Here is a 17546-nt window from a genome sequence, read left to right as displayed (position 1 = left end):
GTGGCGGGAAAAAGCCAAAAAATTACACTTAGTTTCTAGTTTCATGAATAGATAAACTTTTATCTGCTCTAATAATAGTTTTTTTATGCTAAAAAATGAAAAAAAAAAAAAGCTACCCCTCCACACCGTTTAAATGATTTTTGCATCATTCATTCGTTGCCTCCCACCCCAACTTCCATCTCCCTTTTTTTTCCCTCCCCATGGCCCAGAATTGAAGGGTAGCAGACCTTTCTTGCCGCCCACTGCTTTCGTAATTCCTGCCAACTTTGTCCATCATATCCACCCTCGTCGGCATATTTTTTATACAAAACTCGCCTCAAACTTGCAACCTTGGATTATTTTCCATCATAGTAATCCATAATCCGTTTTGATATTTCCATTATGACATGAACGTCGGTGGGTCGAGTGCTCGGTTATCGTAAGTTGACCCATGGCCATGTGTCAAATAATCAATCGTCCACACCGCACGGCAACTGTAGCGATCTTCAGCATTGTCAGCTGTATAATCTGTAAGACGTGGAAACGTGAAAAGGATCGTGTTGCTGGGTTTTTGAGAGGGGTGAAATGCGTAAGACGGTTTAGATTAGAGCATCGTGACATAGCAAAACCGCCTAGAGACCGCAGTCTAGACCCTTGTCAAGACGCCCAGTCCATTGCAACCCAGGCAGAATGTAATATGGAATGTGATTCATGGCTCCGTGCCAAACCAAACACAGCAACAATTTCCATCTCGGGTTCAAAATGCGGGAGGGGGGGAGGAGGGACTGGAGGATGCGGATCCACTGCAATCATGCCATGGCCTTGGTAATGCTGATGTGTTTTGTGTTCTGATGCATTGGCAACAACACAACTTTTTTGCTGGGGGGATTTCCATACAGTTTGTACATGTACAAAGCCCCGGCACTTTGAGTTTTGGTCCCCCGGGTCACATTATCAAACATAATGTTGCGAAGGATGAGAATCAGCGCCTCCAACCCCCGTTCCCGTTCTCAGCAATTAACAGCGTTGTTATCCCATGGCGATGTGTATCTCCTATAACGTAGAAGGTTAAAAATAAAAATAAAAAATAAAAATAAAACATTCCTTTTGCAGGTCTCGGCATTGCGATGGTAGGGCCACATTAACTTATCGCCGACCCGGAAAGCAGTGTGGTCATCGCTCTGGTTTCGTACCGCACCCAGGTAGATGTCCGGGCTATTCACAACTCACGGACTAGCTTGTTGTCCCTGCGAACATATGTGTCTAGGTACCTTCTTGGGTGATATAGCCAGGTTGTTAAAAAGGAGGATCGGTCGGCCGCAACTATAAATACCCCCTTCTTCCCCGAGAAAACTGCATTCTTCTTTCAAGTCAGCATTTTAAATATTTATCCAAGGAAAGGGATTATTAGCTGAAACTTTTCATAAACAAACCATATTCATAAAGCTTCTGAAGTCCCTTTTGTTTTTGCCTTCTCCCTCTTGATATTTACTTCCCTGCATAATATTCCTAGTTAGCGACGGCAGCAAAACAGAGAGTGAGTTTTTGCTACCCCTTGGTCCAAGTTCGACGATGGGAACTCTTTTTTAAGTTGCCCTATTTTTGTATGAACAATGTCGAGTTGTATCTGTGTTGTTGTCTATCATAACCCCCATCATCGCCACATCCACGATGGGCAATGATGGTATCGACAAATTAGAAGCTGTGTCAAGGGGCGAACACTCACGCAACAACAACAAAGAACAGCACGATGGCGACAGCAGATATCCTCACCCCTACCTCCTTTCCTATGGCTCCGGGCCACATGCCTTCTTCCAGTTACGATGACGAGGTCAACGCATTGAAGGGCACCACCAATGGCACAGTAGTACCTTCCCAGGCCGAGGAACCAGTTCGGTTTGATGCCCAAAAACATATTCAATATAGTCCACCGCTCAAGGTCCACACCATGAAGGAACTTGGCTATAGCGATGATGTTGGAGTCTCCTCGATCGGAGTTTCCGAGCCATTCCCTCTGTTCACTCCTGAAGCGATTAACCAAATGCGAAAGGAGATCCTTAATGAAAAGGTCTGGGAACACTATCAATTCTCCAGCAACCTTGCGCATTGTCAATTGCGCGGGTATGCCGCCGAGTAAGTTGTTCCAGCTCCGATTGCCCAACTTGCATAGATTAATATAGTTCCCCAAAGGTATGCTCCATTCGTCTATGACGCATGGCAGAGTCCGGATGTCCTGAAAATCGTTTCAAATATTGCTGGCATTGACCTCGTCCCCGCAATGGACTGGGAAATAGCCCATATCAATATCTCCGTGCCATCTCAGGCCGATAAGGGTCAAAACCTTACTTCTGAGGACGACGACGAACCTATCGTCGATTGGCATACAGACAGCTATCCATTCGTCTGCGTTACCATGCTCAGCGATTGTACCAACATGGTGGGCGGCGAGACTGCATTGCGCAAGGGAGATGGGTCGATTGTGAAAGTCAGAGGGCCACAGATGGTGAGTTCACTTCGCTTATTCTTAGGTGGCAATAGGTCCCTTTGCATATCCATACTGATTGATGTCAATAGGGATGTGCTGTGGTGCTCCAAGGACGATACATCGAACATCAAGCTCTGCGTGCTCTGGGTGGGACAGAGAGAATCACGATGGTAACATCTTTCCGTCCGCGCTCGCCAGCCCTGCCAGACGACACTGTTTTGACAACTGTTCGAGCCATATCCGACCTGTCAGAGCTTTACTTCCAGTTCTCCGAGTACAGGCTTGAGATATTGGAAGAACGCGTCCGGATGCAGCTTAAAGAAATCCGCGACCGGAAAAAGGCCCGTCGAAACTTCAACACCAAGGCGATGAAGAAGTTCCTGCTCGAACAAGAGAAATTCTTAGCCCACATGAACAAAGAAATGGTTGAAGACGAACTGGTGACGAAGGGCTTTACGGACGATAGCCATTTGATCTCAGAAGAGCTTAAGGAGCGTCATAAGAAACGAACTTCCGATGATGGCAAGTAGGCTGGTGGGATTATTGTTTTTTGCAGGAATTCTGGCAGGAAGGCCCAATGTCATTGGTCGTGAAAAAAAATGAGCGTAATTACTTTTCCATCGAAGAGCTTGACCGTGAGTGGTAATTGCTGTGGCGTGTATTGGACTTAGGGATAGTTGACTATTGCTTCTGTTCATCGTTGAAGAAAATATTGCCCGGGTACATTGTCGCATTGGGGAGCATTGGATATTAATTGTTGCTTCGGGTTTTCGAGTTTCAAAAAATTGGTCCAGCAGTTAATTATAATTATATAGTGGTGCATAGGATTCCAAATTGCAGTTGTTGCCCATTCGATTTGGAAAAAGGTTTTGCGAAGTGAGGCGCAAGGCTATTTATCAGAGCAGATCCGGAATAGAAGTTGAAGTCGCGTAGGGTTTTCCAGTTCACATGAACGGCCAGACAGTAAATACTATCTCTGACGATAAGCAAAAGAGTATAATATAAAATAAAATAAAATCAATAAAATGGCAGCGTATTGAAAACCAAGAATAAATTTTTTTTGCATAGATTCAAAAATGGTATATATGTCAGTCATATTCCACTTCGCTCCACATTTCAAATGGAGGTCGCAGGCAGGAGATGTTGCGGCACGGCAAAGTGTGCCTATAATTATTTCTCCGTATATATTCTTCAATATCGAGTAAAATATCGACACCACCAAGCCAGCCTCATTGCTATCCACAACGGTGTTCACACCTGTTCGACAACATAAAGATAGCGGGGAGATGGGTTGGCGAAACTATTAAATGTAAGCCTATGAACACAAATCCATGTAACAGGGGCATTTAAGGAATCAAACAAAATAAATCATTTTTTTCCCTGCGGGAAATGTGTTCTCTGCCTATATTTTATGTCGTACCAGCTCCCTACATGTTTGCGAGACCATCCGTAGAGCGGGAGACGCTTTTTGTTTCGGAAGCGAGCCAGAGCTGGGGGAATCCCCGCAGTATTTAAGCCCCAGCAAGAAGGGGGCAGGCAATTCGAATGGGGCAAAAATATCCAAAGCCTGGAAGGGCGCGACAGGGTTTGGTAGGCCGGATTGGTCCATGGCCGAAAGCTGCATGGATGGCTGTTCTAGATTGTCCCACAATGTAATCCGTATACATACGTATTGTCATCTAGAGGAACTGGATTCGAAATTTGTTTTCATCACTGTTGTCCACCTATGTAATCTGTATTTGCAGAATCTGCACTCCACTGATCTCTGCCCACTGTCACCATAGACCTCCCTTCCAAGGTTCTGTGGTGCCAAGAGAGAGTGGACTAGAAGATGTAAAAGACCACAGCAGGGTTGTACGTAGCACATAGAATTCAACACTGGATTCAATAACTAGGAAACAACACTTCCACCCATCCACAACAGGACGTGGAAGAACGAAGATGATGAAGTCGAGAGGTTTGCCGGACTGGGTGTGTGAAGTTTGACAAACCTTGGAGTAGGCGGCAGAATCACGTGCTGCGCTTATGTAACACTAGCCTAATCGGGTTAGTCTATTCCTCAGCCCCTACGCGAACGGTGACGTGCGGTTGTGTTGCATGAGGATAATCCTATATACAGCTTACGGGATTACGGATTATGCCTCCCCAGGACTCAATTTCTAGTCAGTTCGCGATCAGCCTGCCTTAACCTTTGATTAACACTCTCGTTTGACATGACCACTGCCTTCCTAGGTACTCAAAAGGCATTACGTCGCTTACTCAAGCGCACACAAACCTTCTTGACTCGCAGAGCCTTGTCCACCCTCCACCCAAGGTAGCAGAACCTTTTGAGCTTCGAACGCCTCACCCCGTGTGTATCCAACGGCAAAACATAATCTTCCTCGCGGCTCAAGGTCTAATCCATACAAGAGTGTTCGTCTATCAAACGGGTCCCCGGTGACGTGGTAAAGGGGTGATGTCTGCCACAGCGACCGTTGGCCTCGCCGCTGGGTCTGCAAAACCTGGCCCTGCACTCCCGATTGACCCGTCAGGAGTAAGTGATATAGGCTCGCCTTATTTCTTTTTACTACTATGGCTGACAATACCACCGTCTTTAAGCTCCTACGAACTGTGCAAGGTCATGTCGAGGATATCAGATCTCTATTATACTGCGGGGTTTGTGTGAAACCACTGTATGAACCGTTCACTTTGGCATGTGGCCATACATTTTGTTACAGTGTGAGTAAAGTCTATGCGTTTTCTATGGGGATAATATAACTAACCTCCTTGTAGTGTCTTACACAATGGTTTGTGAACCATAAACGGAAAAAGACTTGTCCAGACTGCCGAGCTTCTGTGTCAGCCCAACCTGCTCCAGCCTACTTAGTATGGCCCCCTCGCTTGTGATATACGCCCACTCCCATCGCTAACGTTACCGTTTACCAGATCCGTGAGATTGTCCAGATGTTTATCAGTAGGGCGGAACTACTTGAAGGCGATGAAACCACAAAGGAACATCTCTCGAACAAGCTAGCGGAGACCGAGAAGATGGAATCGGACAAGAGCAACAAGGACCCAGTCAATGGCGGCCTGTTTCAAGGCTGCTTCAAATGCCCTCTACCCTTTAATGAGCCAATCAACGACATCTTGGATGGTGTTACTCGATGTCCTCGATGTGCATGGGAACTCGAGGAGGGGGAATGTCAACATTGTGGGTTTTCCGCGGTAGGGTATTCTTCTGGCGGTCGTTCGGACAGTGACTTTTCGGGTGAGGATGGCTCAATTACAATGACTGATGCACTTGATGAAATCGAGGATGGGTTTTCGGGAATCGATACAGATGATATAGCGTGGAACGAACTTTACGGTGATTTCGAATACCACATGCGCCAACACCGCCAACACGTATTTAGCAATGCAAGCGATCTTTCGTCCATGAACCAGAGGAGCGATTATAGCAATGACGAAGATTCACATGACTCGGAAATGTCGGACTTTATTGATGACGGCCCAATAGAAGAAGCCATAGAAACGGATCACTCCACTGTGGTTGGCGGGAATAATATCATATCGGACTCTGATAGCGACATGCAATCACATATAGCGGCTGCACCCGCTATCCCTAGAGCTCCACGCCCTCGGCAGACAATATCCTTCGGGAATGACGACGATGACGAAGATCATGATGATGGCAATAGTGTTAGCCAAGGGGAAACAGCGGGCAATATAGATAATATCGATGACGACGACGACGACGACGACGACGATGATGATGATGATGATGAGCCTGTACGAGCGCCAACGAGGGCAATTCAGCAACGGCGCCAGATATCTTCCGATTCTGTCAACCGTGTCTCCCGTCTCCGCAACCGCACGACAACGGCTAGCACAAGGACATCAGTTCTTGATAGTGATGAGGAGGAGGATGGTGGACCTGCCCTCTTAAACCTCTCAAATCGTGTTCACGCGTCAAGTTCAAATACGCACAGCCCAATATCTCTCGACGATGATTCTGACGTCCCTTTCGCCCCGGCAAGGAGCCGACGGAGAGGCCCGCGGCCAGGTCAGATACGACCAAGCCAGCGTCGGGATCGTCGCCGAGGCCAGAACACTATTAGCCCAGGATGAGTTTTGATTATGCCGAACCAAATATCTCCTCAGGCCTTTGCCCGGTATATCTTTCATATTCTAACCTCGTCAAGGCTACTAAATCATATTGCCCCGCCAACTGAACATGGAAGCGATCCTACGCGCTGTGGGATATGTGACTCAGCCAACTATCTCTAATTTCCTTCGCTGGGTCGATGAACATGCCAACTAAGTACTCCGCGAAGGAAAAAAAAGGAATACTTGGATCAAGGAAGCCGTCGAACTGTCAATATCACCGAACCGGCATTCTCGTCATGAATTCATTATGGTTGCTAGAAATCACTATTTCGTTCTTCAAAGAAAACCGTGGGCGAGTTCTACTCGTTATCCCTTAGGCGTTCCAGCCAACTTGCCTAGCAAACCAGCTTTTAACTTTTACATCATCCACAGCGTCGAAACAAATAATTATCGACCTACGAGTGCCAGCGTTCCTCGTGCTCTCCGCTCTTTCCCGCCCATGGGCCAAATAAATACACCACATCATCACCCTCCCCGCCAGGCGTTTTCAATATTCCCTACCGCCTCAGCCATTTCTTACACACATATTTTGTCCGTTTTTTTCAATCACCATTTTCCTTTTCTATTTTCGTATTCCCGCCACCTTCATTTACAGTCGTCTTCTCAAAGTACTCACATATTATTACCTAGCATCTCCTCCATTCCAACATTATTCTTGCGCCCGTTCTCTTCTTTTCGCCATCCCATTTTCTTCCTCCCCTTGTTTGTCTCCAATATTGTTATTTTTCCGGTGGAATCCCTGAACCGTTTATCCTATGCAGAAAAGATTTCCAGGATTGCAACGAGAACATTTAATTACTAGCGGGGGGAAGGGGCGTTTCCGGAACATACCCACATCTTACATCCATACGCGTATACAGGCATAAAATTTAAGTCCGCCGATGAAGAATGGTGGATATTCAGGGTTTGGCAAGGAGTTTTAAAATGTATAGATTTTCGGATTGTGCCGTTTCGCTTTTTTCTATTTCTTTGGTTTTCCTATTTTTCTTTCTCTGGTATGGTGTTTGTTCGTATTGTTTATCGAAGCATGCAATATGGATTCACGATAGTTAATAAGGATATAATACTTTTTGTTTTTGTTTTTACACGAGACTCCCTTTTTTCTCGATCGATTTGTGTAATAAGGTAGGCGGTCGTTGAAAATCCTTCATGCTTCGTACAGTTGCTGATGCTGGCTACATATTGTGTATCATAAATATAGATACCCTTGGATATGTTAAATGTATATGTACATGTACATGTACATGTATAACCTCCAAGCCACATAATATGCACAGCCATAGACAGAATGCCCGCACTACGGGTAAACCAAAGATGGAGGGGAAGGGGACATCAAGAGCGAATAACATGTAGCAATTATTGGTGCAGTGGGGGTATTTCAATATTTTATAGGCACATTTTTTTATGTACAGTACATGTACATACATACTTGGTACAAACATTCCAGTAATCGGTTTTCAGAAAGGCAAGGAAAAGAGAAGAGCGAAGAATGGAAAACGAATATATGAGAGAAAGGAAAAGAAAATCAAACCTTCATCCATGCGGGTTATGATCTACGAGGTCAATGCCAAACACATGGTAATAAATTTAACAATTCATTCATTCAAAAATCCCGGCGCCTGTATATCCCCTCCACATACTTCCATTTAAAACCAGAAACATCAACCTTCTAGCCACCCAAACTCAACTCCCGGGTCACCTCCTCTCCCAAAAACGGCACCTCAAACACAACCGCCCCATTCCACCCCCCCACTCCCGTTCCATCACCACACTTCCCATTCTCGTCAGTGTTGGTAGAGTACTTCCACCGACCAAGTTTATGCTCTTTGCCCAGGGCCGCGACGATGCAGATACCCTTCTGTTCCTGCCCCTGCTCCTTTTGAGACGAGGAGTTAGATTTGCCTTTCTTTGACTTCGGTTTGAGGGCCGTAGCTTTGGTATCATCGGGGGCTCGTCGTTCGAATACGTCGATGCCGTTAACGACGCCCTTTAGGAGTGGATGTGGGCGAGGGGCCTGTCCACTTGATGTGGACGCGGGGGCATCGAGGTCCATGTTATTGTTATCGTTACCTACAGGATCCGTCGAATTGACGGCGGGTGGTGGTGATGATGGCGATGGCGATGGCGCGCCGACTGGTCCCAGTGTTACGATTGTTCTTTTATCATCGGAAATCTTCCAGGCGCGGATCCATCCGTCCCAGCTTCCACTTAAGACAATATCCGTCCCCGGCAATGTTGTGAGGGCTGTTATCCACCGCGGGTTGGGCGACATGTTGCGCGTATTATTTTTTGCAACGATGGGGTCAATCTCAGACGACAATTCGTCGAGTGGTGGTACGGGGTCGACCCCATGTGCCTGGTGGACCGTATAGACGGGTTTTTTCTTATGGATTGACCAGAGCGAGATGGCTCCTGAGTCTGAGCCTGTGACAAAATGTGTAGGCGGCAGTACAGCCACGCAATCGATTGAACCCTCAATATATGAGCTGCCTTTTGAGCTACCGCCACGGAAGACGAGCTGCGTTTCATCAACGACCTTCCATAACCGTGCAGTGCGGTCGCGAGCACCAACACTGACACACTGGTCTAGCGCCATTGAGTCAACAGCGATGACGTTGTCCTGGTGTCCGAAGAGGGTCTCCACGTACGCGTGCGCCCCGGGGCTAAGGGACCATGTTTTTATGGTGCGGTCGAAGGAGGAGGAGAACAGTTGTTCGCCGGAGCTAGATGAGGAGATTCGTCGTGTGAATGATAGCCCGCTCACGGCGTCACGGTGTTGATTGAAAGTCTTCAGAGGGGTGAGGGTCTCCGCGTCCCATATTATTATGCGCCGGTCCGCGCCTCCAGTTGCTACGAACTCGCCTGAGGGCGACACGGCTACCGCGAGGATATTTCCGATATGGCCCTGCGGGTTACTTCCTTCATCGGTTTGCTGTAGTCCCCGAACGGACCTGATTTTCTTTGGTTTTTTTCTTTGAGGACGCTTCGCTCTCTTTGATTCTCCGTTGGTAAGATGAGCTGTTTGTTCTGTAGGTGGGCTAGGGTATGGGGTCGCCAGCTCCCATTTTATGAGCGTCTTGTCTTTGGAGACTGTATAGACGAAAGGTGAATGTACCGCAATTGCAGTGGTACTTTGTGTATCCGCACGAAAGAATGAATGCGACGCTGTAGAAAAAGACAATTGCGAGCTTATTTGTCGATATATCCGTCCCTTCAATTCATCCTGGAACAGCGAAAAGATTATCAGCATTTATACACACAGAGATAGTTTGTTCTTTCCTTTAGCTAGAGGTAAAACCTACCACATCCTCTTTCAACCTCTCCGCAATCAAGTCCCGGTCAATGTCAGCAGCATCAAAGCCAACCTCGTCAACCTCTTCTCTTATATTTTCCAGATATCGCTCCGCCAGTCTCAACCTCCGGTCAGCTGCAGTCTCGTCTTCCGACTCCTCCTCCGAACCCTCGTCCTCAATTGACGCCTCACTTTGGGAGAAGTCATCGTCATCAGATTCGCTTCCAGATATCGACTCGTCCCTCAATTTTCTCTTGTCTCGCTGGTCAGCATCCTGAGCGCCTTTTCCGCCCCCCTTTGCTGATACCCCCCTCTTCTTTGACGCAGGTGCTACACCACCATCGTCTCTCTTCCGCTTACGTTGGGAAGCTGGTAGCGTGAAGAAAGAAGACATAGCGCAAGCCTAGCCCCGAGTAAAGGGCAGCAAATTGGAAAATAAACAAAGGAAAACAACAACAACAAAAAAGCTGCTGTTTAACCCTGGTATACAAACGAAAACACCTCGTAAAGTTCCTCTCACACAAAATTTGGAACTTTTTTTCCATGCTTGGAGTTTGTTCTGTTTGCATCTTACCGAAGTCTTGGCATTTAACTTACCCCGGAGTCGGATAAATATTACGCCTAAGTCCAAGAGCCAACCCTTCCTGATTAGGTAAGGTCAAGGCGTCAAGCTCACGCGTGTCTTCCAGCACAGCTACACCTCATACAGCAATATGAAAGAGCATCAGATACCCAGATACCCACCCGGACAACTGAACAGAACAGGAACAGAATAGCAATCATTTACCAGCTTCGAGGACCATAAGTTACGTCTATACTCGGACACAGCAGCAGACATCATAACATCATGTGAGTTTCACTCAACGGAATATCGACTCAGTACATATCCAATGCTAACCCATTCCCAGGGAGGTCCTGCTTGGTATTACCGGCAAGGACTTTACTCTCATTGCGGCCTCCAAAGCTGCCATGAGAGGAGCTACGATTCTTAAAGCTTCTGACGATAAGACCCGAGAGCTGAGCAAACATACCCTCATGGCATTTTCAGGAGAAGCTGGAGACACAGGTACAGACATCACTCTGCCAGCATTTATGAGAAGGGAACTTATATACATCTAACTTTTTCTCTGTACCCTACAGTCCAATTCGCCGAATACATCCAAGCAAACGCCCAACTATACTCCATGAGAAATGAATCTGAACTCAGTCCATCCGCCGTCGCCAGCTTTGTACGGGGCGAGCTTGCCCGTAGCCTACGATCAAGACGACCTTACACCGTAAACCTCCTGCTAGGCGGTGTGGATCCCCTCACGGAGAAGCCCAGTCTGTACTGGCTGGACTACCTGGCGGCCCTCGCTCCAGTTCCATATGCTGCACATGGCTATGCCCAGTTCGTCCATCTTTTGCCGATATTTAGGATACTATCTAACAGGACTTTAGATACTACTGCCTATCGATTCTCGATAAGCACCATCACCCCGATATCACGCTGGAGCAGGGCTTGAAACTTCTCGAGATGTGCACAGATGAACTTAAGCGGAGATTACCAATCGACTTCAAAGGAGTACGTCCATGTTGCTCTATCCCTTTCCATTTCTTATTTTTCCCAAAGCTGGATGAGCATTTACTGATAGTCCTCCTTTTGTAGGTATTGGTGAAGGTTGTGAAGAAAGAGGGGATCGAAGAAGTGCCGTTTGATAACAGTAAACAAGTTGTTAGCGCATAGATTTGAATATTGATTTTTGTTTTGAATGGCGATGTGATGTATCATAGCACTTCTTTTAATGACTTTTGCTTTGAAATGACCTTTAACTGCCATCGCGGCCCATGAATTTACTCTATAGTTCGTGTGTATCATATCTGTAAAATTGTACCTATATGGCGTAGCGGACGGAGAGACAAGTCCTGGGACGGGACGCGCGCTTGAAATGTTTGCTCTGTTTGCATCACCTCCAATACCTACCAAAACAGCCGCAACAAAAGTTCTCATCAACCTTTTACTCGCAACAACATTATTTCCTGCTCACCAGATACTTACACAATGGCCAAAAGACCAGCTGAGACATCTCTAGAAGATGCATCTTCTGTCGATTCCCCAACCTCGAAACGGCCACGGGTGGAAGACGCAGAGGATGAGCAGCGACCACAGCAGCAACGCGCTCGGCGCAGCCCGCTCCACGAACGACGATGGGAAGACGATGAACGCAATGGAATGGACATTTTAGCAGCAGCTGATCAAGAGGAGGAAGAGATCGAAGAAGGTTCTATTCATGCAACTCCCGATTCCGGCGAAGAGCAAGAGGAATCGGCGATTTCCGCCCCTACTCGGCAGGCAGCGCCGACACAGGGTTACGGCGACCTATACTTAGATACCATACAGCGATCAGTGCTGGATTTTGATTTCGAGAAGCAGTGCTCCGTCTCGTTGTCAAATATCAACGTCTATGCCTGCCTTGTATGTGGGAAGTACTATCAGGGTCGTGGACCTAAGTCGCATGCCTATTTCCATGCGCTCGATGTTGGACATCATGTCTTTGTAAATATGGAGACGAAGAAGGTGTACGTTCTACCAGAAGGATATGAGGTTAAGAGCAGAAGCTTGGATGATATTAAATATGTGGTTGATCCGCAGTATAAGAAGGAGGAGGTTGCGAAGCTTGACAAGGTGGTTATTGATGCTTGGGATCTGGCGGGCAAACGATACAGGCCAGGTAATATTGGATTCCGTTTGGCAGTTATACTGGACACAAGACTAATGAAAAATGATACATTTTAGGATACGTCGGAATGAATAATATCAAGTCTAATGACTACTTAAACGTCATTGTTCAAGTCCTAGCGCACGTCCGTCCCATCAGGAACTTCTTCCTTCTCCACCAATTCCCGACTCCTGGAACTCCCCAGCTCCCTCTCCGCTTTGGCATCCTAGTACGCAAATTATGGAATCCACGCGCATTCAGGTCTCATGTTTCACCGCACGAGTTACTCCAAGAAGTTGCCCTCCGCTCATCGAAGCGCTTCACTCTAACCCAACAATCAGACCCTGTCGACTTCCTCTCCTGGTTTTTGAACAACCTCCACCTCACTCTGGGCGGCTCCAAGAAACCCTCTCCAAAACCAACCAGCGTAATCCACTCCGCATTCCAGGGTCAACTCCGCATAGAAAGTCAAGCTATAACAGCCCGCTCAGACGCCGCCAACGCGCGCCTCGTTTTCTCCGAATCTATGGAAACGACCTCCCAAACTACGCCTTTCCTAATTCTCACCCTCGACCTTCCCCCCACCCCACTCTTTCAATCTACTAACACCGAATCAATCATCCCCCAAGTACCCCTCACAACCCTTTTGAACAAGTACAACGGTCTCGTCGCATCGGAGAAGCTCTCTCACCGCGTACGTCACCGGCTGCTCCACCCCCTACCTCCCTACCTCCTCTTCCACATAAAGCGCTTCAGCAAAAACAAATTCGTCTCCGAGCGCAACCCCACTATCGTTACTTTCCCGTCTCCACGTTCCCTCGACATGTCCCCGTACGTCGAACCTAATCCAGATCTCTACCCGGCCGGCGAACCCATATTGTATGATCTAGTCGCAAACGTCATCCTCGACGCAACAGTCACCGCACCTGGTGTTGGCGGTAGCAGCGAAAGCTCCAGCTCCGGCCCTGCATCTACCGGTAATAAAGGGGGCGCAGCTGGCTCGACCGCGACGACCGCAGGTGCGGGTGCGGGCAACGATAAGGTTTCTTGGCTTATACAATTGCATGATAAGGCTATGAGTGTGGAGAATGAGCATGCACATGCGCAACAGCACAGGGGGCCGGAGTGGTTGGAGATTCAGGATTTGTGGGTGCAGAGAGCGGAGAGTGAGACTCTTTTTACGCGCGAGGGGTATTTAATGGTTTGGGAGAGGAGGAGAGTTGGTGGGGAAGGGAAAGGGAAGGGAAAGGCGTAGTAGTTTCCTACGTAGGTTTGTTTAGGTTTGGATGGTATTATATAGGGCTATATGTGTCCGGAAATCATTTCCATGTGTCCATTTAGATGGAGGATTTTCAGTTCTTTTGGCGTGGTTGGTTGTCTCGCATAGCGCGTGGAGATATGTATATCTTGGGGTGTAAATTATACCGCTTTTTGAGGGTAATTTTATGTTGAATGTCTACCATTTTCAAACATTTTTCTTACGCGAACGAGTATTTCACCTAGATTCAAACCCTATCTTTATAATAAACATTAAATACAAATATTCTGAAACTGAAACTGACATTGAAACGGATTTTAGCATTGTCAGCCCCCAATTAGCCCAATTTGAATAAATTGTATCGCCTGTTTGCCACGCATAACGCTCAAATATATAAAAATAAAATCCTATATAGTGGTACATATTATAAAGGGTAGATCAAAAGTCAGAATTTATCCATCCGTCCATCAAAATTCTACAATTCTCCCCACCCAAACTTCCTTGTTCCAAGCATAACCGTCGCTGCTGTCCCCATCCCCCAAACCGCCACACTAACCAATGCCTCCGTGCCTACCACAAGGCCCATCTTCGCCAAATACGCAATCATATCCTTTCTCGATCCTCCTCCACACCACGCACAGATACTCCGTACATCACCACTCAGGCCCAGCGTAAGGGCAGTAGAAGCACCGGCAGTAAGCGGCAACGCAGCGAGCAGGGATGGAGACGTCAAAAACTGTATCGCGAAGTTGCGTAGGTACATGGATTCAAGAGGGTAGAAGAGGACGGAGGTTAGGAGGGATGCGAGGTGGGAGGAAAGGGAGTCGACAGGAAGTGACGAGAGGATTGTTACTCGGTGATCAGGGCCAAGGAGGCGATCAGAGCGGGAGCGGCGTGGGAGCTGGGTGGGAAGGGGCTGGGAGAGCCTTCTGTTTTCGTCATTTATGGTAGTGGTTGTGGCAGGTTCTGCTAGGGTTGGGGCGGAGGAGGATTCCGGAACGTCTATGAGTGGTTGGAGGAGGGTAGGGGATTCATGGGTAGCGGTGGTTGTAGTAGGACGCGCGGATAGCGCTTGTTCGTTGTTTTCCAAGTTCGTGTGGTTGGATATGTCGGTCAATTCTTCTAAAGCGGCTACGTGGCCTGGTTGTAGGGTCGCGTTTTGATCAGATGGTTGATTAGCGAGGTGGAGGGCGTCTGCTTGGGCTGCGCCATGGCCTAATAAAACCTCATCAAGTATTCTGGCTGTCGCACGCTCGGCTTCGCTCAAGGTGATTCCTGCTTGTAGGTCAGGGCCAGCTAAAGAATCGTTGTCATAATTTGTTCGAGTGTGAGACGGGGAGTTATGATTACTCCGTAAAAGTTCGAGTTGCATAGTTATTACGTCAGAATTCTGGTGCACCAGCGATGCCCTTACACGGGGTGATGCAAGGGGGGATGATTCGGGAGTTGAGGGATGGGAGAACAGAGTATTGGAGCGTGAATGGAAATGATGACGATGCGATTCTTCAGGCCCTTGGCTTTGGGACCGGTGGGGAGATGTAGAATGATCCATCCTGAATGTTTCTTCCATTCCCGGCCTACCTTGAGATGGGTCGTCCTGGTCAAAGTAGGCGTCTGTGAGCTGGAGGGGGGACTGTGACATACGTTGCTCATCGCCGGATAAGATCTGGTTTGTGCCAAACTCTTCCTGCGGCGTAGCATCTGGAGTCGGGGATCTTGGCCGAGCTCCTTCGACATGGCCACTTAAGAGCTGTTCACCCCGTGCTTGTATTGAACTCACTAAGGTTTCGTCGGGTTGAGATGTTTCCTCACGAAAGGGGGCCATGCTCGTATCGAAATCACGGCTAAGCTGCTCGAGCCTACTCTGGAGTGAGTGAGATGTCGAGCGTGGTCTAGCTCTCGCATCAGACGACTCTTCAATTTTCAAACCAAAAATACCCAAAATCCAATTTTTGAAGATGCGTAATTCGTATTTGAGTTCCTCGCTAATGGTAAGATCGCCACGATGGTATTCCTCATCGGACCGCCTTCCAAGCGATGGCACCGTCCACTCAATCAGGTCATTTTCCGCCGCAACGCGGAGCGAGAGGCTATCAGGGCGGTCTGGTTTGGGTAGTTTCCGTCGTAGGATACGATAAATTCTGGACTCTATTACAGGCCGAAGGTAAACATACATATACAACACTGTAAATGGAGCAGTGAGAAGTCCAAAACTAAAGTTTCCGATATCAGCTACAGACAATCTTGCTGGTAAGGGTGGAAGTTGGATTAACGAGGCGGGACCGAAGGGAAGAAGTGAGCGAAGCGTTGGGACCGCAAGTGCGGGCAGAATATGAAGTGATTGTAACAGCGAAAACATATAAGTTTGTCCGAGTACGACAAAAAGTCCCAATTTGCAGCTATGGATTCTTAGTAAATCAGATATAACTTCATCTATAAGAAGTAGGTAGATACCTTAATTGAAGGCCCTTAAAAGTATGCCAGATCGCAGATTTATAGACATCGTTATCAAACAATGAGGAAACCTTTCCATGAATGTAGTCTAAAGCGGGTTCGAGAAAGTGATTTCGACAAACTGAGACGATAAACGACACCGTCCAGGCAGGAATGCCAGCGGCGTAGAATCCAAAAAGTCCGACTTTGTGGCGTTCTAGGCGAATGATTTGTAGAAATGGAACATGGGTATATCGTTTAAATGTCTAGATTTTCGCTATTAGTCTTAAAGTATCTAAATCTCCAACGCAAAAGCGGTATGAATAATACCTGAATGCGCGCAGCCAGTGATGTTGTCCACCACGATGAGAAAAACATCACAACCTGATCTACTGTCGCCATGGCAAGACCATAATCATTTTCCGATGATAGGAGATTCATCCGTTGCCGTTCTTTTGATATTCCTAGGCTGCCATCCTCGCCGCTCACCACGATTCCCATGGTAGACAGGATGTCATTTTTCGCCCTTCGAAGCTGTCTAGCTAGGGCTTTTGAGTCCGGATTGATAGGGTGGCCTCTCGCATCATATTCCTGAACATAACCATCCGCGTTGATGCTATCTTCAGCACGAGGTTCTGCAGCAACGTAGCCCTGGGGAGGCGTCTCTGGTGCCTCATAAGGTGATCTCCCCTATTTTGAATATTAGTAAAATAGAATAAACTCAATTATAATAGTCATGAAATGAAAATTACGGATTATCAAGAAGAAACAAATTAAATGTAATGAGCTGATTTGTCAAACATGCACGTAAAATGTGAATTTATGGGGAGCACAAGAATTGCAAATGCTGCACAGTAAATGAGCACGGTATTGACAGAACAAGTTATAAGAGCAGGCCTCGTAAAACATCAAGCGGCGCCAGAGCGACATACCAGCGCAAGCAAGTTCATATAGGGTTGCCTCCCCATGATAAGCAGCTGGCCGTGAAGGCGAAAGAGCGGCGTTTTATGAGCACCGCATAAAGAAAATCCTTAGTCACCGGGCGAGTTATAAATATAGCCTAGATGTCTAAGCATAGATGTGAACTGCCAGAGCTTAAGACTGCTGGCTTTGTGTGTCGTAAAATGTGTAAATGTTGCGATATTGGGTTGTCAACGTTGTGCGGCTCCGCGATCTTTCGAGACGCGGCTATGGCGGCTAAATACACGGGCCTGCGAACTTAGTTTTGGCGCGATAGCTTTTTTTTTTTTTTTT

At 47.3% G+C, this 17546-nt stretch overlaps 6 protein-coding genes across 8 annotated transcripts; 4 read left to right on the top strand and 2 right to left on the bottom strand.

Annotated features, from left to right (window-relative positions):
- Positions 1-1086: 1086 nt before the first annotated feature.
- On the top strand, positions 1087-3513 carry BDCG_03747. Of its 3 annotated transcripts, none has more exons than XM_045419402.1 (4): positions 1087-1516; positions 1721-2112; positions 2170-2482; positions 2554-3513. In XM_045419402.1, the coding sequence occupies exons 2-4, from the start codon at positions 1730-1732 to the stop codon at positions 2992-2994; spliced, it is 1137 nt and encodes a 378-aa protein (XP_045275720.1). In that variant the 5' UTR covers positions 1087-1516; positions 1721-1729; the 3' UTR covers positions 2995-3513. The 3 variants fall into 3 exon arrangements, with proteins under 3 accessions (XP_045275720.1, XP_045280584.1, XP_045280583.1); XM_045419404.1 differs by having other exon boundaries at positions 1292-1516; positions 1726-2112; positions 2554-3450; XM_045419403.1 differs by having other exon boundaries at positions 1493-2112; positions 2554-3450.
- A 718-nt stretch (positions 3514-4231) lies between these two features.
- BDCG_03746 (RING finger domain-containing protein) lies at positions 4232-8181 on the top strand. Its single transcript, XM_045419401.1, has 4 exons — positions 4232-4997; positions 5063-5182; positions 5237-5329; positions 5390-8181. Exons 1-4 carry the CDS (start codon positions 4920-4922, stop codon positions 6569-6571), a joined length of 1473 nt encoding a protein of 490 aa, XP_045275719.1. The 5' UTR covers positions 4232-4919; the 3' UTR covers positions 6572-8181.
- BDCG_03745 (small nucleolar ribonucleoprotein complex subunit) lies at positions 7556-10416 on the bottom strand. The gene is made up of 2 exons (XM_045419400.1): positions 9913-10416; positions 7556-9833 (listed from the first exon to the last, which is right to left on the bottom strand). Exons 1-2 carry the CDS (start codon positions 10294-10296, stop codon positions 8280-8282), a joined length of 1938 nt encoding a protein of 645 aa, XP_045275718.1. The 5' UTR covers positions 10297-10416; the 3' UTR covers positions 7556-8279.
- BDCG_03744 (proteasome subunit beta type-2) lies at positions 9141-11857 on the top strand. Its single transcript, XM_045419399.1, has 5 exons — positions 9141-10751; positions 10811-10968; positions 11043-11292; positions 11343-11466; positions 11551-11857. Coding segments are annotated over exons 1-5 (612 nt in total). The 5' UTR covers positions 9141-10749; the 3' UTR covers positions 11629-11857.
- Positions 11858-11906: 49 nt separating this feature from the next.
- Positions 11907-15487, top strand: BDCG_03743 (ubiquitin thiolesterase). The gene is made up of 2 exons (XM_045419398.1): positions 11907-12613; positions 12679-15487. Exons 1-2 carry the CDS (start codon positions 11944-11946, stop codon positions 13854-13856), a joined length of 1848 nt encoding a protein of 615 aa, XP_045275716.1. The 5' UTR covers positions 11907-11943; the 3' UTR covers positions 13857-15487.
- BDCG_03742 (uncharacterized protein) lies at positions 13989-17522 on the bottom strand. Its single transcript, XM_045419397.1, has 4 exons — positions 17225-17522; positions 16623-16982; positions 16314-16558; positions 13989-16258 (listed from the first exon to the last, which is right to left on the bottom strand). The coding sequence occupies exons 1-4, from the start codon at positions 17258-17260 to the stop codon at positions 14335-14337; spliced, it is 2565 nt and encodes an 854-aa protein (XP_045275715.1). The 5' UTR covers positions 17261-17522; the 3' UTR covers positions 13989-14334.
- Between the last annotated feature and the right edge of the window lie 24 nt (positions 17523-17546).

This window comes from Blastomyces dermatitidis, assembly GCF_000003525.1.
Source record: "Blastomyces dermatitidis ER-3 genomic scaffold supercont1.3, whole genome shotgun sequence".
Lineage (NCBI taxonomy): Eukaryota > Fungi > Ascomycota > Eurotiomycetes > Onygenales > Ajellomycetaceae > Blastomyces > Blastomyces dermatitidis.
This window is presented reverse-complemented; position numbering and strand designations above follow the sequence as displayed.